General features: G+C 33.2%; 4 protein-coding genes across 4 annotated transcripts; 3 read left to right on the forward strand and 1 right to left on the reverse strand.

Annotated features, from left to right (window-relative positions):
• The first annotated feature begins 852 nt into the window (after positions 1-852).
• Positions 853-3,218, forward strand: LOC105802323 (alcohol dehydrogenase 1). The gene is made up of 10 exons (XM_012633895.2): positions 853-974; positions 1,103-1,239; positions 1,338-1,384; positions 1,465-1,790; positions 1,881-1,963; positions 2,160-2,235; positions 2,332-2,393; positions 2,484-2,579; positions 2,683-2,844; positions 2,948-3,218. The coding sequence occupies exons 1-10, from the start codon at positions 932-934 to the stop codon at positions 3,062-3,064; spliced, it is 1,149 nt and encodes a 382-aa protein (XP_012489349.1). The 5' UTR covers positions 853-931; the 3' UTR covers positions 3,065-3,218.
• A 421-nt stretch (positions 3,219-3,639) lies between these two features.
• On the forward strand, positions 3,640-6,625 carry LOC105800905 (alcohol dehydrogenase 1). Its single transcript, XM_052622991.1, has 10 exons — positions 3,640-4,003; positions 4,135-4,271; positions 4,375-4,421; positions 4,679-5,004; positions 5,096-5,178; positions 5,457-5,532; positions 5,624-5,685; positions 5,773-5,868; positions 5,987-6,148; positions 6,327-6,625. Exons 1-10 carry the CDS (start codon positions 3,784-3,786, stop codon positions 6,441-6,443), a joined length of 1,326 nt encoding a protein of 441 aa, XP_052478951.1. The 5' UTR covers positions 3,640-3,783; the 3' UTR covers positions 6,444-6,625.
• Positions 6,626-7,688: 1,063 nt separating this feature from the next.
• LOC105802322 (probable pectinesterase/pectinesterase inhibitor 51) lies at positions 7,689-10,334 on the forward strand. Its single transcript, XM_012633894.2, has 2 exons — positions 7,689-9,098; positions 9,389-10,334. Exons 1-2 carry the CDS (start codon positions 8,051-8,053, stop codon positions 10,072-10,074), a joined length of 1,734 nt encoding a protein of 577 aa, XP_012489348.1. The 5' UTR covers positions 7,689-8,050; the 3' UTR covers positions 10,075-10,334.
• Positions 10,335-15,897: 5,563 nt separating this feature from the next.
• On the reverse strand, positions 15,898-19,221 carry LOC105802321 (UDP-glucuronate:xylan alpha-glucuronosyltransferase 1). Its single transcript, XM_012633891.2, has 5 exons — positions 19,054-19,221; positions 18,784-18,878; positions 17,937-18,143; positions 17,219-17,847; positions 15,898-17,126 (listed from the first exon to the last, which is right to left on the reverse strand). Exons 2-5 carry the CDS (start codon positions 18,837-18,839, stop codon positions 16,096-16,098), a joined length of 1,923 nt encoding a protein of 640 aa, XP_012489345.1. The 5' UTR covers positions 18,840-18,878; positions 19,054-19,221; the 3' UTR covers positions 15,898-16,095.
• Positions 19,222-27,098: the final 7,877 nt, after the last annotated feature.

Here is a 27,098-nt window from a genome sequence, read left to right on the forward strand (position 1 = left end):
ATTGAGACTTTAATGAAAATACTTTTTTAAAAGGATTAAAATTTGCTATTTCTGTAATATTTTTAATTATGTTAAACGATTTAAATAATATACATTACACTAAAATTTTAAAATAAAATAAAAACAAAATATTAAAAATAAAATTAACATATAAAATCATATGCAATATCTACGATATTCTAATTTATTACTTAAGTGAAATGTAATGTTATATCTTTATTAACTTAATAAGGAGTATTTATTGATTTCTTAAAATAATTATATTTTACACAAACCTGTAAAATAATATTAATAAATTTAAAATTAACAAAATGAGGAAACTAAATTTTTAAAAATAAAATTTATAAAAAAGTAGAAGAATTTATTTCATATTTAAACCAATTTAAAAATAAGTAAACTTCTGGAACCAATGATGGACATGACATGAGATGGCCACCGCAATCACTAAAGTAAATAAAGCGTAATATTTTAAATGAAGGCTTTGGTCAGGCATGACAGGATCGGTATTGGAAAATGAAAAATCAAACTGCGTTGGAGTTTGGACCACCAGGTGTTGTCCTATAAAGGAAGAAGACAAGACACCCAGCCAGTCGTCGCCTCCTCTCACATTCATGTTCCACTTGTCATGCTATTAATTAATTATTTTTCCTAAATTATAGATAAAAATTTAAAATTATAATAGGTTTAACATTCCGAATTTTTTTAATTTAAAAATTTTGAATGATTTATTTACATTGGTATAATTTTTTTTTTGTTAAAATTGTTGCGTGAGATTTTAAAATTAAAAAATATTTACTTAATAACCATATAATAAAAAAAACATGCATGAACTTTATAAATACCCCAAGTGTAAAACTCCAGTCCCATCGATTTTCTTTTATAAGAGAAAGCTAAAAAACAACTTTATTAGAATTTCTTTTTCATAGTAAATATGTCAGCCCCAAGCACTGCTGGTCAGGTCATTCGTTGCAAAGGTACATTTGGTTCTGTTTTCTTCATTTATCTTTTCTCTTTGATTCTCGAATCTTACTTAAGAGTTTATGTGCAATTGTATATGTTTATTTATTTTAAAAAAATTGGAATACTTTGCAACTGTAACTAGCTGCGGTGGCATGGGAGTCTGGGAGGGCACTGACGATTGAAGAAGTGGAGGTGGCACCACCGCAAGCAATGGAGGTTCGTCTGAAGATCCTCTTCACCTCTCTCTGCCACACTGATGTTTACTTTTGGGAAGCCAAGGTAATTTAATTAATTTATTGCCTCTCATGATTCGTTCACGTTGTGAAGCAATTAACATACTTGAAAACTAATATGGTCAATCATTTGTCATCTTACAGGGCCAAACTCCAGTCTTTCCTCGCATATTTGGTCATGAAGCTGGGGGGTATGCCCTAAACTCATATCCCATCCATTTCCCTATACATTGAGCAACTCAATTAGATATTTTTATCCCTCTATTGACAGGGTTGTTGAGAGTTTGGGTGAGGGTGTGACAGACCTTAAGCCCGGGGACCATGTGCTTCCGGTCTTCACCGGGGAATGCGGCGACTGTCGTCACTGCAAGTCCGAGGAAAGCAACATGTGTGACCTGCTAAGGATCAACACTGATCGAGGGGTGATGCTTAGTGATGGCAAGACTAGGTTCTCCATTAATGGAAAACCCATCTACCATTTTGTTGGCACATCCACCTTCAGTGAATACACTGTTGTGCATGTTGGTTGTGTTGCTAAAGTCAATCCCGCCGCTCCTCTTGACAAAATTTTTGTTCTCAGCTGTGGAATCTCTACAGGTCTTAAACAAAACCAATTTGTTACTTGATTCAGAATTTTCATTTTCCATTTAATATGTTAGTTTAATGGAGTTTTAAATAATTTTCGAGGTCTTGGTGCCATCTTGAATGTTGCAAAGCCCACCAAAGGTTCAACTGTGGCCATTTTTGGACTGGGAGCAGTAGGCCTTGCTGTGAGTATCCCTTCTTCAATACTATGTTTAATCAAATTTGGACGTGAGTGTCCGACATGGTTGTATCACTTTCTTCAGAGTCCTCTCATATATATATATATATATATTGATATCAGTAAAGAGTTAAACCAACATAGTTTCGTATAATTTATTTCCCCTTGGCCCTGCTGCTGGTTGATGTGGTGTTTATAATTAGGCTGCTGAAGGGGCTAGAATTGCAGGCGCTTCTAGGATTATTGGAGTCGATCTGAATCCTAACAGATTTGAGGAAGGTAAGCTACGAATCCCAAAAGGGAGTTGTTGATTTACTGTCCTGAAAATTGAAATGCTTCCTCTAATGTTTTGTTTCCTCGGTGTATCTTAAACAGCCAAGAAATTTGGATGCAATGAATTCGTGAACCCTAAAGACTATGACAAGCCAGTTCAAGAGGTCTGTGACTGAAAACCATAACTTTTGGCTGTAATGTACATTTAAATAAATACAACACTTCATTCCCAAAATTTACTCCCTTATTTTCAGGTGCTGGCTGAAATGACAAATGGAGGAGTTGATCGAAGCGTTGAGTGCACGGGAAACATCAATGCCATGATCTCTGCTTTTGAATGTGTCCACGATGTAATTCCCTTTCTTCATGCATTTTGCCTAGGAAGCAGAATGAAGCTAAGAACAGAGACAATAATGCTTGACACATTGGGCTATGTTTTCTGTTTTTATGCAGGGATGGGGTGTAGCCGTACTCGTCGGTGTTCCGAACAAAGATGATGCTTTTAAAACACATCCCGTGAATTTTCTGAACGAGAGGACTCTGAAAGGTACCTTCTTTGGCAACTACAAGCCCCGGTCCGACCTTCCTTCAGTTGTGGAGAAGTACATGAACAAAGTAAGCTACATCATTCCTTCCTAGCAAGCAATTGGATGGCTGCTTAGAACATTCATTTCTGTAATTTGTTATGAACTCAGAAAGAGTAATGTGATACATGCAGGAGCTTGAGCTGGAGAAATTTATAACGCATGAAGTGGCATTCTCAGATATAAACAAGGCTTTCGATTACATGCTTGCTGGGGAGGGCATCCGCTGTCTTATTCGCATGGATACTTGAAACCTATCAAACTTCATTTGTAATCGCCATCGATCATACATATCTTAATGTTGTTTCCCTTTTTCATGCTCTGTATACTATATGAGACAGTACCACCACGCTTCTGTTCCTTTGCCTTGATGAATCATCAAACTACAATTCCATTTCTCTTCAATTAATCAATTGATAAAGATTTAAAATATATTTTTCAAGTTTAATAAGTCTAACTCCTAACCTATTTTGGGACGGGATATACAAGTATTTTTTATATGTAAATTTTGATAATTTTGATTCTTATATATGAGTTGAAATTTTTTATATTGATATATTATATATACAAATAAGAATATCAATTAAACCAAAATCAAATATATATACTTAAAAATATAATTTGATAAAACAATTGATATGCTTAAAATTTTATAGAGCGCATGGTTGAAAAAGTCCATATTGTAAGTTCTGAGTATGGTCAGGCATGACAGGGACTCAGTCGACAGGGGTACGGAGGACCACCACGTGTCCGGCCGAAAATGGTAGAAGGCAGATATTTCGAAACAAGCGTCTGATCACTTTTAGCTAAATGTAAAGTTGCACACTTGCCTCAACCCGTCGAATTAATCTACTAAAATACTATATTCACGAACCCATGTTCGGGAAAACAAATAAATTTTAGGCGTCGTTTGCTTTGCGGATCAAAAGAAGAACAGCGTTTTCCTTGGGTGAATTCTTGCTTCTAGTTCATGAATTCAATGTATATGTCTCTTACAAATGCCCTGTCAAAACAGGCTTCTTTGACGTGTAAAAATATCAGTCCCCTCGATTCTTACTTTAAGAGATGCCAAGCTCCTAAACCCCAATTTACTAGAATATTTTTCCAGGTTTCCAAAAGGAGAAAACGGATAGTTTGCCAAGTCAATATGTCTGCCCAAAGCACTGCTGGTCAGGTCATTCGTTGCAAAGGTCTATTTTCATTCTGGATTTTTACTTGAGTGTTTAGGGTTTTATCATCATACTTTGATGCTTCGTTTTTGAGGAAAACCATTTGTCATTGTATATGCTTATTCTTTGAAATACATTGCAACTGCATGTAGCTGCGGTGGCATGGGAAGCCGGGAAGCCACTAGTGATTGAAGAAGTGGAGGTGGCACCACCACAAGCAATGGAGGTCCGTCTGAAGATCCTCTTCACCTCTCTCTGCCACACTGATGTTTACTTTTGGGAAGCCAAGGTATTTTAGTTAAGTGCCTCCTCATGATGCATTCTCGTTGTAAAGCAATACTCATTACTCGCATACTTGGAAACTAATATTGTTCATCATTGTCATCTTACAGGGCCAAACTCCATTATTCCCTCGTATATTTGGTCATGAAGCTGGGGGGTATGCTCAACACTAAATTTTTTTTCCTTTTTTCATTTTAAGTACCTCTATCATCAATGAGTCCAACAGTCAAACTCTTATCCGATCCATTTCCATATAAATTCAGCAAGGCATATTTTTTATTTTGAACAGCATCTGCATGGGATCTATGTCAGATTGGTCGGATCTGTTGAACCTAGGTATTAATGGGCGTGTCTGTATCCATTTAGTGTGGTAACCAGATATTTTTATCACTCTATTGACTATTTTGTTTGCAGGATTGTTGACAGTGTGGGTGAGGGTGTGACACACCTTAAACCCGGTGACCATGTGCTTCCGGTCTTCACCGGGGAATGCGGCAACTGTCGTCATTGCAAGTCCAAGGAAAGCAACATGTGTGACCTGCTAAGGATCAACACTGACCGAGGGGTGATGCTTAGTGATGGCAAGACCAGGTTCTCCATTAATGGAAAACCCATCTATCATTTCGTTGGCACATCCACCTTCAGTGAATACACTGTTGCTCATGTTGGCAGTGTTGCCAAAATCAATCCCGCCGCTCCTCTTGACAAAGTTTGTATTCTCAGCTGTGGCATCTCTACAGGTCTTAAAAAAGAACCAATTTGTTACTTGATTTAAAATTTTCATTTTCCATCTAATCTGTTAGTTTAATGGAGTTTTAAATCATTTTCGAGGTCTTGGTGCCACCTTGAATGTTGCAAAGCCCACCAAAGGTTCAACTGTGGCCATTTTTGGACTGGGAGCAGTAGGCCTCGCTGTGAGTATCCCTTCTTCCATACAATTGAGCAGAGTATCGTATATGGGATGTGTTCCACATGGTTATGATCAGTTTTCTCGAAGTTACTTTTTTAAAAATGTATATGGAGGAAATTTTGGAGGCTATATTCTTAGCTTCATGTGTCCAATGCCATTCTTGGACATAGATATTTCAAGAAAAATAATAATGCGTGGGAACATAATAAGTTTCGTAACTTTTTTCCTCGCCCCTGCTGCTGCTAACTTGGATAACATTGTTGATGTGGTGTTTATAATTAGGCTGCTGAAGGGGCTAGAATTGCAGGCGCTTCTAGGATTATTGGGGTTGATCTGAATCCTAACAGATTTGAGGAAGGTAAGTTAAAAACCCCAGAAGGGAATTTTTTGATTTATTGTCTTTAAAATGCTTCGTCTAATGTTCAGTTTCCTTGGTGTATCTTAAACAGCTAAGAAATTTGGTTGCACTGAATTCGTCAACCCGAAAGACCATAACAAGCCGGTTCAAGAGGTTTGTGAAAACCCTAACTATTGGTTTCAAGGTAAAACTAAATGAAGACAACCCTTCATTCTCAAAATTTTACTCCCTTATTTTCAGGTGCTCGCTGAAATGACAGATGGGGGAGTTGATCGAAGCGTCGAGTGTACTGGAAACATTAATGCCATGATCTCTGCATTTGAATGTGTTCACGATGTAATTCCCTTTCTTCATGCATTTGCCTAAACTTGATAGAACCTAGGAAGTAGAACGAAGCAAATAACAGAAATTGTGATGTTCGACACATTTGGCCATGTTTTTGGTTTTTGTGCAGGGATGGGGTGTTGCGGTACTCGTCGGTGTTCCTAACAGAGATGATGCATTTAAAACACGTCCCGTAAATTTTTTGAATGAGAGGACTCTGAAAGGTACCTTCTTTGGCAACTACAAGCCCCGGTCCGACCTTCCCTCGGTGGTGGAAAAGTATATGAACAAAGTAAGCTACATCATTCCTTCCTAAAACTTCTGGACAAATATGGCGCTAGCTAAACTTTGAATCTTAATTCCTAGAATATAATACCAAATCTGAGTTAAAGCATGTTGTCAACCAATTCTAACATGTTGGATGGCTACTTAGAACATTCATGTTTGTAATTTCTTTGTGATGCATGTAGGAGCTTGAGCTGGAGAAATTTATAACGCATCAAGTGGCATTCCGGGATATAAACAAGGCCTTCGATTACATGCTTGCTGGGGAGGGCATCCGCTGTATCATTCGCATGGATGCTTGAAAATTTGTAAACCCTTAATAAAGAAATGTGAATAAATTCAGCAATCAATGCGTTTCCCTTTTCATGGTTTGTATATTCACGTGACAGTACCCACCACGCTCTGTGTTTGATTTGCTTTGATGTATCATCAAACTACAATTCCATTTCTGTTTTATTTATCCTCTCTCAAATCATTTCCTATATATATTCATGTGCTGAGTTAGCTTATCCAAAATTTGAGAAGGCTCGGATAAAAAAATTAGGCCTAAAAAATGGGTTGTTTAAAATATAAGAGGGCATGGGTTTGAATATTTCAGGCCCGAGTTCGACTCAAACCAACTCGTTTTTAAATTTATAATATTTTATATTATGTTATTTTTATATATTATATAATTTATAACAAATTAAAAAAATAAACCTATACTAAGTATATGATATTACTCTTATGTAAACATTAAAATAATATTAAGATGATTATATAAAATTGTAATAAATAAAAAAAATTATTAATATTAAAATAAGATTATATAAATGTTTTTTAAAAAATATTTAAAATATAATACGAGCTGCCTAAATTGGACTTAGGTTAGTCTTTTGTAAATATAGTCGAATTTGGACAAAATTTTAAGTACATATTTTGAGTCAAACCGGACTTGAACAAGTATAAAATATGTTAATATTATACTTAGATCCGACCTAAATCTAACCAGGCCCATGAGTACTTCTAATAGTCACTATATAAGCTTCAAAATCCCTTAAAATTATTTAAGTTTTTCACAAAATTTAATAAAAACTTAATAATTGTTTAATATAAATATTTCAAACCACTAAAATAACTCTTTACCTATAATTTTTCATTAAAATTTTAAAAATAAGTTTATTAAAAACTATTAATGTATTTTTCATATTACTTTTTCATCATCAAAATAACTTTAGAAAATATTTAAAATGTATGAATGATTAAAAAAGGTTTCATATTTAATTTATTAATAAAATTGTGATTATGTAATTTAATTAACTAGTTATCTATGTGCTGCACATGATGATTAAATGAACAATAAATGAAATTATTATTAATTTCAAAGGCAAGTAAAATGAAAATCGACAACAAGACATAAGAAATGAAAGCCGATCCCCATGGCAACTGGTGTGATGAAAGCGATATATAAAGCAGGCAGTAGTATTTGAATTCAGTAAGACCCGAACCCGATTACCCAGTTTAATATAAGAATCTCCCATGTGCTTTTTCTTATTTCATTCCCCTTGTTCCTTCCCTCCGCTTCCCCACGCCCACAGTTTTCCTCGTTTCCTAACCTTCATTCCATTTAGTTTCACCGCATCAAAAACAAAAGCTTTCCCTCTTTTCTTTGGGATTACTTTTTCTACCCAATCAATCTCGTGACTGACAGTAAATGGCCACGCCTTCCATTTCCACTTCCACTGCTTCCATTGGCAAACTTCCAAACTCTAACATGCCCTGCCCATTCCCAAGCGCCCCGTGACTCCTTTCACTCTTCTCTTCTCGTGATTTCATTCGCTTTCGTTCCAAACCAACACATATCTCCAAATTTTACCCAACTCCCAAATTCCTAATCAACTCTCCTTATCATATTTATACCCCCCCCACCATGCATTCATCTTCACCACCTCCTTCTCACCAGTCCCACAAAAAACATCCCAGAAGAAATCCCTGGAATTCCACTTCTCTCCTTGTCTCACTATCCATGTCTGCTTTTCTTCTCCTTTCCCTTCTTTCCCTCTCCCATTTCTTCATCTTCTCTTCTTCCAGTCATCACCCACCTCATAACTCCCCTGTTTACGCCTCTGACTCCTCTCGAATCCGCCTTGCTTGCAAATCCACTCGCTTCCCACAACCCTGCGAATCCTCCCTTTCGCGATCCTCTCTTCTTCCTCCTAATCCGACCTCCCTCCAATTCATCCAATCCGCCATTTCCGTCTCTTCCGATAACCTCAAAACCGGACAATCCATGGTGAAATCCATCCTCGACTCTTCCAAAGGCAACCTCAACCGCTCTAACGCCGCCGCCATCTGTCTCAACATCCTTTCTAATTCTGATTACCGCATAAGATCGACCAATGCCGCTCTGGCACGTGGCAAGATCAAGGACGCTCGTGCGTGGATGAGCGCGGCCCTTTGCTACCAATACGATTGTTGGAGCGCGCTCAAGTACGTAAATGACACCAAATTGGTCGGTGAAACGATGGCGTTTTTGGACTCTTTAACGCAACACAGCAGCAACGCGTTGAGCATGATGGTCGCCTACGATAATATCGGGGAGGACATAGCCGCGTGGGTCCCTCCCAAGACGGAACGGGACGGGTTCTACGAGAACGGGTCGGGTGGGACGGAGCTGGGGTTTAACGGGGGTTTACCGTCAAACTTGAAGACGGACGTAACGGTGTGTAAAGACGGGAGGGGAGGGTGTTACAAGACGGTGCAAGAGGCCGTCAACGCAGCACCGGCACCGGCAAATGCAGAGAGTACACGCCGTTTCGTGATATATATAAAGGAAGGTGTGTACGAAGAAACGGTGAGGGTGCCACTGGAGAAGAAAAATGTGGTCTTTTTGGGGGATGGAATGGGTAAAACCATCATTGCGGGTGCTTTAAATGCAGGGATGCCTGGACTCACCACTTATGAGACTGCTACTGTCGGTGAGTACTACTACCCTCCTCCACTACTTACGTTAAACATTTAACTTTGTTTAAGAATTCTCAGTTTTACATATATGAATGAGCTTGATAAGATACTGCCTCTAGACTTTCATGGTTTCCCAGAGCTTCTATATAGTAGTAGTACCCATAAGCCTATTTGGAGTAAAAGTCTCTGATTTAACTCATCAAATAAGTCTTGTTCGCTTAGCTAATCCAGAGGTTTATCCCCTTTTCTTTAGGCTGTATATACATGGTTATTGCAAATGTAGATTGAGCTTTGGCTGTTGCAGGGGTTCTTGGGGATGGATTTATGGCGAGTGGACTCACAATCCGGAACACAGCAGGCCCTGATGCCCACCAAGCCGTAGCCTTTAGATCAGATAGTGATCTTTCTGTCATTGAGAACTGTGAATTCCTAGGCAACCAAGATACTCTCTACGCTCACTCCCTCCGCCAGTTCTACAGGAAGTGCCGTATTCAGGGGAACGTGGACTTCATCTTCGGGAATTCTGCCTCGGTGTTCCAAGATTGTGAAATTTTGGTTGCTCCCCGGCAGGTAAAACCCGAAAAAGGTGAGAACAATGCTGTGACAGCTCATGGTAGAACTGATCCTGCTCAATCGACTGGTCTGGTTTTCCAGAACTGCTTGATCAACGGAACTGATGAATACATGAGATACTATTATAGCAAGCCTAAAGTGCACAAGAACTTTTTGGGAAGGCCATGGAAGGAATATTCAAGGACAGTTTTTATAAATTGTGTTATGGAAGCACTTATTAATCCGAATGGATGGATGCCATGGAAGGGTGACTTTGCATTGAAAACACTCTTCTATGGAGAATTTGGGAATTCTGGTCTTGGATCCATTCCATTGAACAGAGTTCCATGGAGTACTCAAATTCCACCCCAGCATGTACATACATTTTCAGTCCAAAATTTCATTCAAGGAGATCAATGGATTCCAACATCATCTTGATTCCCCCCAGGAATCATGTTGATTGCAAAGTTAAGATGATAAGAATTCCAAGAATGTAAACCCAAGGAAAGTTTAGCTAAACATGATCATATTCATCTGTAACAAAATCTTCATTGGAGAATGAAGGGTTAGTGCCTTAGCCTACGCTATTTTGTCCTTTTCATTTTTCCTAAATTATCTGTATATACATATTTGAAGTTTGGGTGTGTAATGGAATATGTTTCTCAAATATATAGAAAAACATCAAAAATTGTTTAGTATTCTCATATTGCACGGTAAAATCACCAGGAAAGCCTCTTAGGGGGCAGATTTCCTTTTATCCCCACTATTGATTCGTTAAATTTTCTGTTTAAATGATATGATTAATTACTGATTTGATTCTTGAACTATAGTTAGAATATAATTTTATTTATTTATTTTGAAACTCAAAAACTAGGTCTTTTTACAAGAATTTTTCCTATTTAACAAAACCAAGAAAAATAAAAAGATATCCCGTGCTTATTGAAGAACAAAATAAATAAATAAAACTTCATTGAAGCAAAAAAAAAAAAAGCTATAAGTTTTGATTAACGCTTATAAATTTTTATGCTTTGGTTAATATTCAATTTTATCTTCGTCAATTTCGATATTTCATTTTCGCATCTCTTAGCTAGTATAAACTTTCTCATTTGAAGAATTTATTGTTTAATACCTAAGAAGGTTTAATAATTTATGGGTTTTGAATTTTTGATATAAATTTATGATTCTAAACAAGGTCTGACTCCATGAATTTTGAAATTTTAGAAAATGATGTTTTAAATTTATAGGGAGAAATAAAATATAAAAAGTGAAATTTTAATTCAAAATAGAACCCCAAAATCATCAATGCATCTCCTGAAGCCGCGAATAGAGCTCATTGCCTTCATATTCTTCTTTGTTGCCAAAGAGATGCAAAATTGAAATATTTTGTTTATTATAAATGTGCTGTTTCTTTGGTTTGAATGAATTTTAATATTTTTTTAAAATTGGTGTTTTTAGAATTGTACCGGAAAGTGTTCTCAATAAATACGATTGGTGTCTTATTACATTAGATAGTTCTCATTAAATAGAGAATTTTATTAAAAATAAAAATGTTTCCTTATTATTGAAATAGTGCTCGATATTTAAAATAAACCCACCACGATTCAAAAGAAAAACTTATTTGAATGTATGTTTTACCTTTAATAGAATTTTATTTTATTTTATTTTAGTGGAAATCTGGCAGATTTGATTTCTTAAGAGAAAAAGTTAAGAAAAGATAATAAAAAATCGATAGCAGATTATTTTTAAAAATTATTTTATTGTAATTTTAAGAATTTTTAGAATTATGTTTAAACTTTTAAAGTATCAAAATAAAAATTTAACTATAGTTCAAGGCATAAATTACTAATTAACTATTAAAAAAACATGCCACATAATCCTCTTAATGGTATTTAATGGACAACTGACTAAAATGTAACAATTCGATAACGTTAGTGACTATTACATAACTTTTGAAAGTTGGGTGGCCAAAAAATAATTTTAAACAAAGTTTAGGGACACTTGTTGTGGTTTACCCTTTTTTTTGGTCATTTATCTCAACTTTTTAAAGTTCTTTTGCAAGTAGCTTAAAGCAGTGTATTTTTTTCTTATTTTAATATATTACATGGATTAGTTGATGAGTTATAAAGGACTAAAAATATTTTTTAATTTTTCGAGTTCGGATTAAATTAATAAATTTTGTAAATATTGAGGGTCAAAGTTATTGATTCTTTTAGAATTGGAATTAAAATGAAAAATTTTGTAAATATTGAGAGCTAAATTTATTATTTTTAAATAAGATTTTAATATATTTTTATTCTTTTAATAATTTATATTTATTTTAAATTTTTAGCATTATTGTTAAGAATTTTTAAAAAAATCAAAATAATATTTTAGCTATAACTTAGGGATAAAATTAGTAATTTAATTATTTTAATTAATGTTCCATGTTACCATGTAACAGAGAGTCTAATTTTACTTTTTAAAATGTATAAAGATTAATTTATTTACTTTTTAATAAAAAAATCGAAATGCAAAATAGAAAAACTTTCTTTATAATTTTACTCATATTGCACACATATTCATATATGGCACTAACATTGAACCTCGAGTAACATAGGTTTTAGCTGCCAGTACGACAAGATATGATGTCAAAGTCCATGAATGGGAGGATGACTGTGACTCACTCGCATATTGGGAATAGCCTGTGCCCAACTGGTTTTCTTGACTTATAGGCAAAGGTATATTACGCCGACACGGTACAGTTTGCTGCTTGAATATGGCATAATTGTGTATTGGATAGGATTGGTCATTGCTTCACGCCTTTATCTCACTTCTCGCCTGGCCTTCCAACTACTCGAGTGCTTCCTCATTTAGCATGTAGTGAAAGGCAGTGATCACTTACGAGCTCTATGTGAAGCAAAGGTTATTTCATCTGCTTCTGTAGGTAGACAGAAATGCTAATTGGATGGATATTAAATATGCATATGGTTATGAGTCTCAAGTTCACATGATAACTATGGACAAAGTCCAAACAAAAGGTGGCATTGCTTCACATGATGGAGAAAGCGCAATGTCCATCCCTACTCATGCCTTAATAACTTTCATAATTAGGGTCTTCATGTGTCTAACAGCCCTATGCTCTTGGGCTTTAGCTATTTATTACTATGAAATAGATTATTTTTGTTGATGGATATAAATAATTGAAGTGCAGAATCCAAAAGTGGGGGTCATAAGATAAGGTTAGGCACAGAGAACCATCATGCTTCTCCACTAGCCACTCTAACATAGCTTCCTATGCCCGCAATTAATTAGCCAAGGTTGGGTGCGTTTTGGACTTTTTCTTTGGCATGGTTTCAAGGTGGATCTGATACATAAATCACACTCCAATACAAAAAGGCATAACATTTATAATTTCCGCATTCGCCCAACTAACTACGACTGGATCTAATGGAATGGCCATTAACGAGATCTCGAAACTACTACTTCTTATTTTTATTATTATATTTCGAATAGTTTTTTACCCTAAATAAAGTGACATTTTATCAAGTACAACTCTAAAATTCATTATTATACTTTGCAAAAATAAAAAACCTATTCAACAGAAATTGAAAAGATAGTCCAATTGTGAAATTGTTGATTGAAAATCAACAGTTCAACTGTTTATATAAAAAAAATTGGCAATTTTATATGCAACAAGCTAACAAAAACTAATGGAGGCTAATGTGGATTGAGAGTAATTCTTTTAATTTAAATCCATTTTATTCCCTTATTTTTACCTATGTAAAAGCCCCAACTCCAAAATTGTTTTTTTTTCATAAGTTTCATTCTTTGTCTTTAGAGAAAAAGAACATGGAAAGAGATTGAAGCTTCAACGCCCAAGTATGGAGTTACCCTATGCAATCCTAGTGTGCTATTGCGGCTCGTCAGCTTCTTTTCGGACTTCGTGGTCAAATGAAAACCCGAGGAGAAGGGTTTTCGACTGTGAAAACTATGGAATGATTTAAGAGTTCTTGTAGATTTTTTAAGTGGTTTGATCTTCTATTGTGTCCACGTTCAAGAGCCCTTCTTGTTGGTTTATTAAGATAAGAACTATGGAGAGGGGAAGAAGGTATGTGGATATTTGTTTGGTGGTACTGTTTGGTGCTTTTGGGTGATGAAATGACGAAGATAACGTGGATAATTTTATAGAATTTTAGTTAGGTCTCCATCTTTGTTTTTTTTAGGTTGGTTTAGGGTTTAGGAAAAATATGATAAAGCGTGAATTTCGTAATTTGTGAACTTATTTTAATTTAGAATCAGTTTAGCAAATATTCAAGTTGTTACATTTTAGATGGAAAAATATTCAAATGACAAATTTTGAGTAATTGTATATTGAAACCTTGAAGATGACTTAATATGGTGTTAAGAAGAAAAATAAAATGATTTATCAATGGTAATGAAGAGAGGAAATTGAGATGATGAATAATTGAGAAGCAAATATCCGTTCATATCATTCATATGTATTATAATTCAATAAGTAACATTTAAAATATCCAAAATTAAAATAGTAAAATTACATAATAGATAAAAAATTTGTACCTTCTACTTTTTTAAATTATATGTATCTTAAGTAATTAAACACCAATAACCAAAATTTAATTAGGTGACCATAATCAAGTGTCTAAACCTATACCAAAAAAAAAACAGAACCCAACTTTTTCAAATACTGCCTTTACTTGAATCCATTTTAGGTCTCTTGGAAGAGACCGATTCTTGTGTAGACAGGCCTTCCGATGTACTTTGTTGACTTGAAGGAGTTGGAATCATCATCCATTTGACTGAGTGTTCTTTCTTGCTTCGTGTTTAACCTTTATTCCTACCAATGATTGTTGCATATCATGATGTTGATATGAAGGCTGCCCTTGATAGAAGTTCATTTGCACTTGGTGCAACCCTTTTAATCGGAGAAAAGAGAACAAATAAAATGATAGTAGCATATTAGATATGATGACAATCCAAATACTAAATGAATGGTAAGAATGCTATTTAAGTAAATATACATATCAAGTTTAGGTGGTCGGTTTCTATTTAGCTGGAGCAAGTTTCGGATTTGGAGGTGCTATTGGAACAACTACTGCAGATAGCTGGAGCAGTTGTTTAGGTGGATCAAATGTGCAAATAAGTCCATTTCAAACTATTTTTATCAGATAAGACAAATGAAAATGATCATCCTCTCATAAAAGAACAACAAACAGTCTCAGCGCATGAAAATTGTCAATAAAATGCCTCTCACATGTCAAATTTTCATGCACTTTCCATGATTATTTACTCATTGCCAATCAAATATGTTAGTAAATAACCTAAATATTATCTCACCTAACAAACAACCCTCTAAGTACATATAATTTTTGGTTTCCTAACCTTTCCAAAAAAAATCATAAATAGAAGAGAATAAACCCACAAACAGTTGAAAGTAATTTAAAAAAGAATCACAAATAGAACACCACATGAAGTCGAATAGGGATTTGGGAAAAAATGTTAGCCCCTCAAATTCATTAACTAATATAAACAAAGAAAATTAAGAAAGTAAATGAATAATTCATTGCGATCCCACAACTATTACCTCTGATCGATCAACAACAATAAAACTAACCAACTAACCCCCAAATTTGATTACCCTAAAATCAATTTTCGATTCAAAAATCTTAATTGGTACACCTCTTGTTTTTGGGTTCTTCTTAAACTTAAATTTACTTGTTTTGAGTTTTTTTTCCGATTAAAATTTCAGATGCAATTGCTTATTTGGTTTTAGGTTAAAATTTCAAAACAATGTTGTCAATCGTGTGAAGGTTTATGTGGAATAAATTTAATTAAAAACTTGGTTAAAAATTACTTGTCATGTCACATTAATCTCTGTTAATAAGATAATAAATAGGTAACCAAAATGTTCAAAATGAAAACGTTAAAAAATTGAATAATCAACTAAAATAAGAAAGTAAAGTTTCAATTGATGAAATATTAATAGGATGCAACAAACTAACCACCTATTGGCGAATGGAGAGATATAAATGTTAATGGCCAAAACAACTAACATAAATTACTACCTTAATCAATATTTGATAATTGCAGATTGTTCTCACTATTATAAGTTTATAATCCATTACGTCTATTGGACCTAAAATTAAGGAGAAAGGATATGAAACTGTGATTTTAGTTCCTCCTATCCTTATCTAATAGAAGAACTTTTTCCTTAAAAAATTTAATAATCAAATTTATCATTCTACCATTGGAGATGAATAAGGATGACCTGAAATTATAGTTTCATCCAATACCAATAATATATAGTTTTTGGTAATTGATAAGTTTTAGTACTGGAGATGAAAATTACAAATATTTAGTACACTCATAAGGGAAAAATTTTGAAGCTTATGTTATCTTCTACAAGAAAAAACTTTCAAGTATTGAATGAAAAAATGGAAAAACTGAAACAAACAAAGAAACTCAGAATCCTGAGAGAAATTTGGTATTGATTGCAGGAGGTGTTGGAACAAAAGCTTCATCATTAGTCCAGTTGCCTTTACCCCATTGTTTCAACATACCCTTCCATTTACATCTGTTGTCGATACACTTCTCTAACCGCTTATCTTCAATTTTGATTCTCCAATGCCCATCCCTGAATTTTGCTTTCTCTGCTTGCCTTCTATCGAACTCCAGTTGCGCCTTTTGCCTCGACCTTAACATGCAGAATTCTTGCAGTTCTTCTGGCATTGAGTCATGCACTTTCCACCACCTATCATGCGCCACATCGCTGGCGAACTCCACCATTATATCCACATTCCAGTTGCAGTCATAGTCCTTGAAGCATAACCATGGCTTTATACCTAGGTAGTGAAGTACGTAAAGTATAGGCGGTTCCGATCCGAATAGCCGAGTCTTCTTTTGCTTCACTTCTTCCTCATCACCTATCCAGAAATGCTTCAGGAAGTTCATGTGCCGTGGAATCCGGTGCCACCATGTGAAAATCTCGTTTAAGTATCCCTGATCCCCACCGTTGTATGATTCGAACACATCGATATGTTCCATTATAAGCTGGAAGGTGCAATTTGAAGGCTCGATGACCATGACACCCGAGTTAAACAGTGTGCCGTTATTTCCCGTGGCTGATATCTCTGGCATTGCGAATAAGAAATCAATGTTGCGAAGTATAAGTAGATCTGCATCGATGAATATGATCTTGTCATAATCGGTCAGTTGCCATAACCGGAACTTGCTGTAGTTCCATTCGTTGTATGCATCTTTTTCGGCTTTCGGATTCCTGATTCTTTGAATTGTCCTAACTTTCCATCCTGCTGCCTCAAGTCCACTCCTGTGGTAAGCAGTGATCATCTCATCCACAAGTATCACAAGGTCTCGGGTCGAGCCAGACAAGCGAATGCTTCTAGCAACAGCTATAGCTCCACATACGTATACATGAGCCGAATGAAGAATCGTTGCATAAGCTTGTCGAGATGCATTCCCTGAATATATAGGCTCTGTAATTTAACATAACAGTACATTAGCTTCTAAGAATCTCTCTATATTCTTGCAGGAGGATGAGGCATTTGTTTTAAGAATATGAACTGACCTTTGACCTCAAAAGGAAGGGCAAGTTCACAAGATCCTGGAGGGAACTGGAGCTTTTCTCTCAACACATTCAAGTCTGGTTTGTATAACCAGACATTGTTTTCGCGTGCTACGAGTTCTTTGCAAGTGAACATGTTCGGAATCGGAAAGCACTTTGAAATGAAAAGCACATGCATCAGATAAAAGCCCTTGGCCGAGGTTGCAAGACTAGCAGCTGCAAGCTGCAAATGCAACCTAGCAACATCCCTTGACCAATTACCCTCATTTCTACAAGGCAGCTTGACAGCAACCAGATCAAGACGTATTCCGGGGACTTCGATCTTCGGTAGAGAGGGGCAAACAGGAACCTTTTCTTCTTGCTCCTCATCGATCCATTCCGGATATAACGAATCCCAAGTTACGTTCATGTCAGCATAGTCCAAATGCAGGACAATGTGGGTTGCATCAGGTATCAGGTGCTTCCAATAAGTAACTTCAGTAGTATTGAAATTCAAAAGTCCGATTCCCTGGTAGTCATGCTGTTCACCCATCGTCTCGACAACCTTCATAACATCGTCCCAGTCGATATCGATATCCGATACATATCGAGAATCTGCCCCTCCCCATATCCACCTCTTCATAAAATCTCGGCTGCATGGAGCATATACCTTTCATTAATCATCATGCTTTTGAATCAAACAATTGGGAAGTTTGTTTCAGAGATTGATGATGGCACGTACCGGGATTTCACAGCCGATAAATGATCACTTGTATAGGCCTCTGGAGAGTACAAAAGCGATACGAAAGTGCCACAAACAATGGCAATCAACACAAGTTTGAGAAGAGGGTATTTGCAGCAAGAGTTTCGATCTTGGACTGAGATGTGGAAAGGCTTCCCAGTACCTTTCACTTTATTCCTATTTAACTGCCTTTTGTATATGGCCTCACTGCAATTATTGTAATTGAAAAGAGTAAAATGAATACGAGCCATTTTGATAGCCAAAGCGACCACGCCCTGCCAGAGGTCAGGTGCCTCCAAAATGGTAAAATTTTAGTTTTAGTCCTTCTAAAACTCCAGGCCTGGCCTATTTTAATTACTTGATTTAAAGTTCCAGTGCCTTAAAAAGCATTCTACTTGAGAAGAATCAAATGAATTATACATATCTCTGAAAGGTAGGTCTTCAACAACCACAACATATATTAAAAAAAAAATAGCAGGTAAACTGGACAAATTTGTATTTAAAACTTGACTTTCAACTTAAGCAAAGATCTAACTTCACATTGCAGAATCTTAACAAAAAGTGATTTAGACATTTGTTCTTCAAACAGTTTTAATAATAAGAAGAAAAGATTTGTAGATCAAAAGGAAAATATGAGGAGAAGCTAAATAGGATTAATTGCTGGTATTAAATCAAACTCAAGGCTTTTTGCTTAATCAGTTCACTCAAATCATATCATCTACCATTGTAACATAAAGGGTTTTCCAGGACGAATTCAGTACCCCAAAAAAGAAAAAGAGAAATCAATGCTGAAGCTGGGAATTCTAAGCACAGATTGTGATTCAAGCAAGGAAAAAAAGGAACTCACATTGATGCAGATAACCGATGTCTAGTGTCGGCAGAACCCGGCAAGTTTCCTCTCATTTTTCTAAGCTGTTAGCAGCAAACTCATGCATGCAACATCTGATAATCCAGAAAGAAAATCATCATATACATCACTAAAATCCAATCCAATCAAATCCAACTTTTTCTTTGATAAACTTTCATGGAATTACGTAGAAAACCTCCGATCAAAAGCAAGTAATTAAAACAGTAAAAAAAACAAGGGTGAGAGAGAGAGAGAGAGCAATAACTAAACCTATGAAATTAGGCAATGGAGGGGGAGCTGAGATAGCCTTGGAAACCAGCAAACAAAGCAATGGAGGCAATATAATACTACGAGTAACGTCGATTTAAAATGGTTAACCACTCATTTCATTTTTGATTTCTTACCAACTTTTGTTTTGAATTTTCATACGTGTATCATATAACTCTCTTGCTTATTTATATATAAAGATTTTAATTATGTAGTTTTCAGTTTTACCAATTTGGTCTGGAGGCTCCACCATAAACCACCTACTTACACCCATCATGCACTAAACTTGAGGATCTAAATGCAAAGCCTCAATTCCTTAGACCATATTAACACAATTATGTTTTTTAATAAACAAGATTTCATACAAAAATACAACACTTCTTAAAGAAAAACATTTATAAGAGTAGTTGACAGATTAGGTGGTTGAAAGGGGATTTGGATTAAGACTCAAGAAAGATTAACTAAGAAGAAATATATATATATTTCACCCCCACACATTCATCTTAATCCAATGTGTAATCAATACTTAAGTTTACTTTTAATTGTTTACATCATTAACCAATTGTTCTTTTTTTTTTTTTACATTTTGTTGACATTTTCATTCTGTTTTATTTTCTTTAATATTTTTGGAAAAATCAAGGTCTGTGTCTTGTTTAGTGAAAAGGTTGGCCTCCATTATTATTATTATTATTATTATTATTCTACTCTACCGTATCAGGTTTAGGATGGACCTTGATAAAATTTTAGACTCGTTTGATAGGTCTGGACTCGACCCAAATAATAAACTTAAAATTTGTTCAAAATTAACCCTGATAAAAATATTAAAATTCGGGTCCGGCCTACACGTATTAATTTTTTTATATTATTTTTATATATAATTTTTTTAAAATATATATAATACATCAAAAGCACTAAAAACATTAAAATAAATGTTTCCCAACTAATTGAAAATAAATCTAAAAAAACTTTATGCTTAAATAACAGTAAGATATGTGCAACTTAACAAGCAAATGCCTGTAAAATAGTAGCAAAATTAACAATAAAATAAGAGCTATATAAAATCCAAACAATAGCAACAAAATAATAGCAACATAATAGTGAAATGACATATATTTTTGCAAATTCGAGTCGAACCTTATTTTTTTGCTCAAGCCCATTTTTCGAACGAACCTTCTAGCTAGGCTGAGTCACCTGCCTTGCACAAGTCTGTTTTAATCCATCATTTTCTTACTGCAAAAGTAATTACTAATTAACAAGGGGGCAAAACATGTAGGTTTAAGGTCCTTTCAGTTACTATTTCACCAAATACACCCCAATTTTAAAAAAAAATATATATGAATAATTATGGTTAATTTGGGATTTGAATTTCCAAGGTCTAAATCACAATATTTTTTTCTGTCTTCAAAAGGGAAAGAGATTTTTCTAGAAGGGAAAGTAATGGCTTAAGGCAAAAGCCAAATTATTAAAGAAATGTTACAAGGTTGTAGAATGTGGTAATAGGATATTATTGTTGAAGATAGTGATGTCAATTAGAGATTTAATTACTTTAATAACTTTTAGTTTAAGCTCAAATGAAGAAAAAAGGCAAAAGATGGGGCTAAGTTTGTAATTAGATAAAGAAGATGGGAGTTGATTGTCTGATGGAAGCCTTACACTGTGTTTATTGTCATCCCATGTAGGACAGGAGGTCAACAACGTTAGGACTGAATTGATAAATTAATAGTAAATGATTAGTGTTATAAATGCAGAAGTATGTGTGTCTTAATCATCAAAATCATACGCAATTCTTACGGCTTCAAAGCCTTAACCTAAGAAGCAAAGCGAGTATGGATTCATTTAATCATATTAGTAGCATTAAATATTTTATTAAATTTAATAGTTAGATTCATTTTCAGTAGAATGAAGGTTGCATTCAACTCCCATTATTTAATCCAGCTGCCACAACGTACAAGTATTTTGTATTTTAAGCTAAGCAAGCACAATGGCAGGCTAGAACCGATGTGTACTTTCAAGTTGGGTTAACCGTCTCATTTTGATTACTGGACCGATTGATACCCCACTCCCACTGACAATTTCAACTTTCTACCAGAACCCCAAAAATGAATCTCAGACTCCTCCAAACCTATAATTGCTGCTGCTCCTTTTTGGGTTATTTTTTTGCTTAGGATTTCCTGTTTTAGGTGCTATCCTTTTCTATATTGCAGTCTGAATTTCTACACTTGTAACTAAAGTCACCGCCCGCATGAGGCGGTGCCACTGCCAGTCTTCCTTTGCTTGCTTGCTTTCCAATTTCCAATTGATTTTAGATAGATTTCCTCCGGTGGTTGGAGAGGGACAAAGAGGCAGAGTGAGGCGGGATACTTGTTTGGGTCTCAATAATCAACACCCCCATCCACTATGTTTTAATATAATATGCTGCTCCTTCATTTCTCACTTCATCAGTCCCCTAAACCCAATCATGCCATCTACTTGTGCCGATAACTTATAAAGAAATTTATTATTATTATTATTATTAGGGTGCTGAGTTTTTCTTTGCGTGATACGTTTATATAGTGTATACTGTTTGTGATGTTTTACAATCAATTATATTTATATTTATACCGCTCAAGATGATTACAGTTTAATTTGTGAATAGATTCGTGTTTTAACTATAAACAGTGCGATAAGTCATGCTCACTGCTTTTGGCACTGCACAAATCACATAACTTTTTTAGAAATGAAAATTATTTGTACTAATACAATTCAGTCATGACCCATATTCGAATATTGATCTTGTGGAGCAACAAATTTTGAAGATTAATATTGATCCAGATCAACCAAATCGGATCCCTTGTTTCTTAGAGATTGTCTGAATCATTTGAAGACTTATATTGAAGGTCTTTGATTTTTTTTTTTTTAACTTTATGACGATATTTGGCCTTTTATGATCTTTTTTCAATAGGTCTTGGTTGTAATTGATCTTTATCCTGGGAAGCTGTAAACTCTTATATATGAAAAGCTTGTGTAAGTTAGAACAAAGGAGAGTTGAGCACTTAATTTGTTCATTAGAAATTCATTATTTTGAGTACATTTTGTAAGTAAATGTAAACAAATGAGTCAGTTGGTTTATGAATTAAGTTTTCAGGGGAAAAATTAGTGGAGAAAGATCTAGATCTTAAGTGCAAAAATGATGTTGCTATACCAATGTGTGTTAGGACTTAAATCACTATTTAGGGAGATTTAAGATAGAGGATGATCTCTTTAGACAAGACCATGCAAATGTACGAAAATAAAGTTGCGTAAAAAAAATTTTTGTGTTTATTTTTATTCAATCGTAGTGATATAACTAGTGGGTTCTTCTCGTAGCATTGCTTATGGTATTGCTTAAGTGTTCTTTCAAATATCGAATGAGTCTCTTTAAATTTAATATTAAAAATATATTTATATAAAAAAATTAACAATTGAATCATAGATAGAGTGATAACTTACTTATAAAAAAATCTTTATCGGTCCTTCAATCTTAGGTTCACATTTGGTTTAGATTTATTTCATTTAATAAAATTAAGAAAAGATAAAATATCATTACAATATTATTTCTTACTTTCTTAAAATGATTTTTTCATAATTTAAATGAATTTTATTACTAATAATTGAGATAAATGAAATTATGAAAATCATTTTAAAAATATAATAAATAATTTTATAATCGTGTTTTTGTCTTTTATTTTACTTTTTATTAAATGTTTAAATAAAATAAATTAAAACCAAGTGTCTAGATATTCAACTCAAAATTGATGAGGATTTTGAAAATAAAGTTACTAACCATTCAAATGTTAAATATTTTTTAATATTAAATTTTATTTCACCCATATTATAACATTACGATAATATGCCAAATAAAACTTCCTATATAACATTTTAACATAAAAACATAAAATTATATTAATTTAGAATAAGTAAAATAAGTTTAAGGTTTTTTTAGTACGAGCATGGATAAAAGATTACTAACAAAATAAATATATCCATTTGATTTATAAAATGAAAAAAAATCAAGCTCAAAGTAATAAATTATGTATATATCTATTTTTTCGGATTTTATTAGATCGAGTCGAGTAGGCTTAAATAATTTTTATATTTAATAAATTTTTGAATGTAATAATTAATTAATTAATTAATTTCTTTTAAATGGTGATAACACAATATAAATCTATTTCATATAAAACAGAAATTTTATGTGCATGTTTTACTTTAATAGAAATGTTATATATAACATAACTTATTATATGTAATATTTATGATTTTATAATATGTAAATGACTTTGTTATGTAATTTTTTTGTCTACTTGTATGTAACATTTATGGTTCTATGATATGTATATATATTTTATTTATTTCCATTAAAAATATATAGAAGACACAAGTGTGGAAAAATTGTTAATCTGACAAAAATAATCTTTATTATTTATTGTATTATTAAATTGACATTTGAATAAATTTTATTTTATTATTAAATTTTGAAAATTGAAAATGATTTAAGGGTAAAAAAAGTAATTAAACACTCAATAATAGTAAAAAAAAATTCAACTATGCCCTTTTGATAATGAAAATCGTCATTACCCGATTTGACTGTTCACAGACACTTACGCGATTGACAAAATCAATAAGAAGCTAATATATGGCATGCCAAGTACATATATTAAAATATTATAAAAATTTTAAAAAGTTGTAAAATATTATATAAATATAATAATTATTGATAATTAATAAAAAAATCATAAAATGTTAAAATATAATAAAAAGTTAATTCAAATTTTGTCCATGTCATTTGCTAATTGCTACTATGTAGTATGTACTCCATTTTGTCGAAATTTTGAAGCTGCTAAAAGAAACACCATAGTCATGCTATTTGATGAGTTTTGTAATTCAAGATGTGAATTCATTTTTCATATGAATTATGGATACAAATTTGATAGATAAGTTCTTTAGGTTTAATTTTATTTTCATATCACTAAATTAATATATAATCATTATTTTATAATTTTGAATAATTACTACCTTTAAATATTTATTATATATATATATATATATAACAATTGCTTTAAATAATTTATATTCATAATTAATATTTTTGGGTTTTACATCACATCTATCTTGAGTTTAAGTTTAGATTAATCTCGGGCCTGACTCGTTCTTGAACTCAAATTTTCTCATATTTGAATAGACACCAACTGAATTTCTAGGTCGGCTTGTTTTGCCAGTTTGAAAACAGTGTTGTTAATTGAGGGGAGCCTACGCCCCAGCTTCAAAACACCATAAAATAAGGACCATAACTCTTTAATCTTTGCAACTTCTTGCCTTCAAGATTTTGATTGTTCTTCCCAGGCGCACCCACCTTGATTCAATCGCTAGCTCCCCGGATACTGCATCGATCTTACAAAGGCCCCGCCATTGCTCTTTGTGCTGGCAATGCAGAATACAACACTTCAGGAGTCTGCACGCACTCATTTTTAGTTTCCTTCAACGAAGACTCTTTGCTGACCTTACGGGATGTTGTATTCTGCATTCCGAGCTCGAAGAGCCATTGGCGAAAAACAAAGATGATTCATAAACAAAACGCAGCTACAGGTACGTTTCTTTTTTATGTTTAGATTTTAAAGATTGAAAAAAGATGGCTGTTCTGTGCATGAAGCCATGAACCTAACGTGTTTCCAAGGTCATTGATTCATAGCATTAATATTATTTTTGGCCCTTACTGTTAATTTCCCCATATTATCAATTTTGTTTAATTTAGTCTAAATTTAATATTAAAAAATTGTGGGTCTATTTTATTTATCAATTTCTAGTAAAATTATCATAGATTTGATGTAATCGTTCTTTAATTTCTGTAAGGAGTAGTGATAAAGATTCAAATCTGAAAATCCTTTTAATATAATTCAATTGACAGAAGTAGCTTATAACAACTTAACATCACACAATCCTGGTTTTCATTTTTCTTCATTGTTAGGTGAAACTAATAACATAAGGTTTTTGAAAGGCATAGGCAAGTTTCTGCTACATTGAAGTTGCCGAATGGAAAAGTAAAGGCTTATTAATGTTTAACCATACATTAAATTTTAATGCATATATCCTTTCTTTATAACTTTGCTAACTAAAATCTTACATAAATTTATATGTATGTATTGGTCCCAGCATTACATGCTCTTAAGTCCAAAGTTCAATAATTATGGCATGGCAAATAATTCGTCCATTATCAATTTATTTCAATAGGACTACTTTTTTTTTTATTAATTGAGACTAGAATAAGTCTAAAACTTATTTCAATAATTTATTTATTTTATTTGATTGAGTATTAGATGTTTTTTAGAGACATAAATAAAAGTAAATATGGTATTAATAGTTAAATTCCACGAGCATGTTGGACCATATGCTGTAAATAAGTGAACAAAAGATAGGTAAAATAGTAGGTATTATAGTTTTGGATACTTTTTAGCATTTATATTACATCAAACAATAATTATGTCGATTGAGTCTTGGTTCGATTAGTATCAGTATCAGTATTGTTGTTAGTACAGGAGGACATGGGTTCAGGTGCGTCGAAGCGCATTATCCTTCTATTTACAGGTTAGTAGGATATGGTAGTTTTAAGCATTATATAAAAAGAAAAAGTGTAGATATGATAAGAGCAACTAGAGTATTTATTTATTATAGGAAAAATAAACCATAACAAACCAACACAAATTAGAAATTGAAAACAAACAACCACTTCTTAACAATAGCCTAATAAATGGATTCTCCCAATCAGACAATGAAAAACTCAAGAGAGCCCATTCCCAAAACATTTCCTTTCCAGAAGCCAAATCCTATTTTCTTTTGGGAACTGAATCAGTCTCCAGTAGTCTTTAAACCCTAATTTCTACCTCTACTTTCAGCTCTTCATCTTCTCTTCACTGTCCTCGATGATCGAAGCTTCTGATCTGTAAACACCGGTCCAAGTGATTAGGTTCAAATAATTTGATCTTTTGATTTTTTTTGTTTAAATTAATTTTAATAAAAAGAGATAAGTACAATATAAATAGAAAGAAATGAACTTTTAGTATACATTTATCTAGATTTGTTCATGGGCCGAGCTACTTTTCCAGGCTCAAAAGTTCGTCTGAAATTTAAAAGGGTTTGGGTAAAAATATTAGGCCTAAAAAATGGGCTTAGGCAAAAAATAAACTTATACTATATATATATATAATACTACTCTAATGTAAATATTAAAATAATGGTAAGATGACTATATACAAATTTTCAATAAATAAAAAATATATAAAAATATTAAATATTAATATAATATAATATAAGATAATATAATACAATATAAATATATATATTTTTAAATTTAAATAACAATATGAGCGGGCCTAAAATGAATTTGGGTTAGTCTTTTACAAATATGGGAGAGTCTAAGAAAATTTTAAGCTCATATTTCGGGATGATTTATGTTTGAGGAAGTATAAAATATGTTAATATCATATTTAGGCTTTGCCCGAACTCGACCCATGAACACCTCAACATGTAATCTTCATTTAGTATCTCAAAAAAAAAAACCCATCAATCGGTGTTGCGCTTCTGGGTCAATAATTCGATCCTCCAACGCTTTACAAATAAAAAACCTGAGCCTTATTTGAATTTACAGCTGAATAGTTGGCCCAATAAAATTCAAAGCCAGAAAAATAAGGTCATTCAACTTTTATATTATACCAATTTTAACTTTTCTTTTCTTTCTTTTCTAGAATTGAAAACTCAACTTTTGGGTCAAATATTTTTTTCTCAAAATCTCCTAAATTTCGAATAGGTCCTAATTTTTTATGCTTATCTTAATTATAATTATAATTAATTAATTTGAGTTTAGTTAAATTTTGAATTAGTTCTTCAATATAATATTTAAAGAGAATTCAATTATTGTTGATGTTACTATGGTTTCTAACTTCAACAAAAATATATATCACATAAACAATTTATTAATGAATTAATAGAATTTTAATAAAAAAATTAATTCGAACAATTATTTTAATTAAAATAAT

Source organism: Gossypium raimondii, chromosome 11 (assembly GCF_025698545.1).
Source record: "Gossypium raimondii isolate GPD5lz chromosome 11, ASM2569854v1, whole genome shotgun sequence".
NCBI classification, from domain to species: domain Eukaryota; kingdom Viridiplantae; phylum Streptophyta; class Magnoliopsida; order Malvales; family Malvaceae; genus Gossypium; species Gossypium raimondii.

What these genes read in the sequence shown, in the direction of transcription:
- LOC105802322 (XM_012633894.2), top strand. Translation starts at nt 8,051, where the DNA reads ATGCATTCATCTTCACCACCTCCTTCTCACCAGTCCCACAAAAAACAT. An exon ending in TTATGAGACTGCTACTGTCG is followed by an intron (nt 9,099 to 9,388) that starts GTGAGTACTACT and finishes TGGCTGTTGCAG; the next exon opens with GGGTTCTTGGGGATGGATTT.
- LOC105800905 (XM_052622991.1), top strand. Translation starts at nt 3,784, where the DNA reads ATGAATTCAATGTATATGTCTCTTACAAATGCCCTGTCAAAACAGGCT. An exon ending in TTTACTTTTGGGAAGCCAAG is followed by an intron (nt 4,272 to 4,374) that starts GTATTTTAGTTA and finishes GTCATCTTACAG; the next exon opens with GGCCAAACTCCATTATTCCC. An exon ending in CAGCTGTGGCATCTCTACAG is followed by an intron (nt 5,005 to 5,095) that starts GTCTTAAAAAAG and finishes ATCATTTTCGAG; the next exon opens with GTCTTGGTGCCACCTTGAAT.
- LOC105802323 (XM_012633895.2), top strand. Translation starts at nt 932, where the DNA reads ATGTCAGCCCCAAGCACTGCTGGTCAGGTCATTCGTTGCAAAG. An exon ending in TCAGGTCATTCGTTGCAAAG is followed by an intron (nt 975 to 1,102) that starts GTACATTTGGTT and finishes AACTGTAACTAG; the next exon opens with CTGCGGTGGCATGGGAGTCT. An exon ending in TGGGAGCAGTAGGCCTTGCT is followed by an intron (nt 1,964 to 2,159) that starts GTGAGTATCCCT and finishes GTTTATAATTAG; the next exon opens with GCTGCTGAAGGGGCTAGAAT.
- LOC105802321 (XM_012633891.2), bottom strand. Translation starts at nt 18,839, where the DNA reads ATGAGAGGAAACTTGCCGGGTTCTGCCGACACTAGACATCGGTTATCT. An exon ending in CATCGGTTATCTGCATCAAT is followed by an intron (nt 18,144 to 18,783) that starts GTGAGTTCCTTT and finishes CAATAATTGCAG; the next exon opens with TGAGGCCATATACAAAAGGC. An exon ending in CCTTCCTTTTGAGGTCAAAG is followed by an intron (nt 17,127 to 17,218) that starts GTCAGTTCATAT and finishes GTTAAATTACAG; the next exon opens with AGCCTATATATTCAGGGAAT.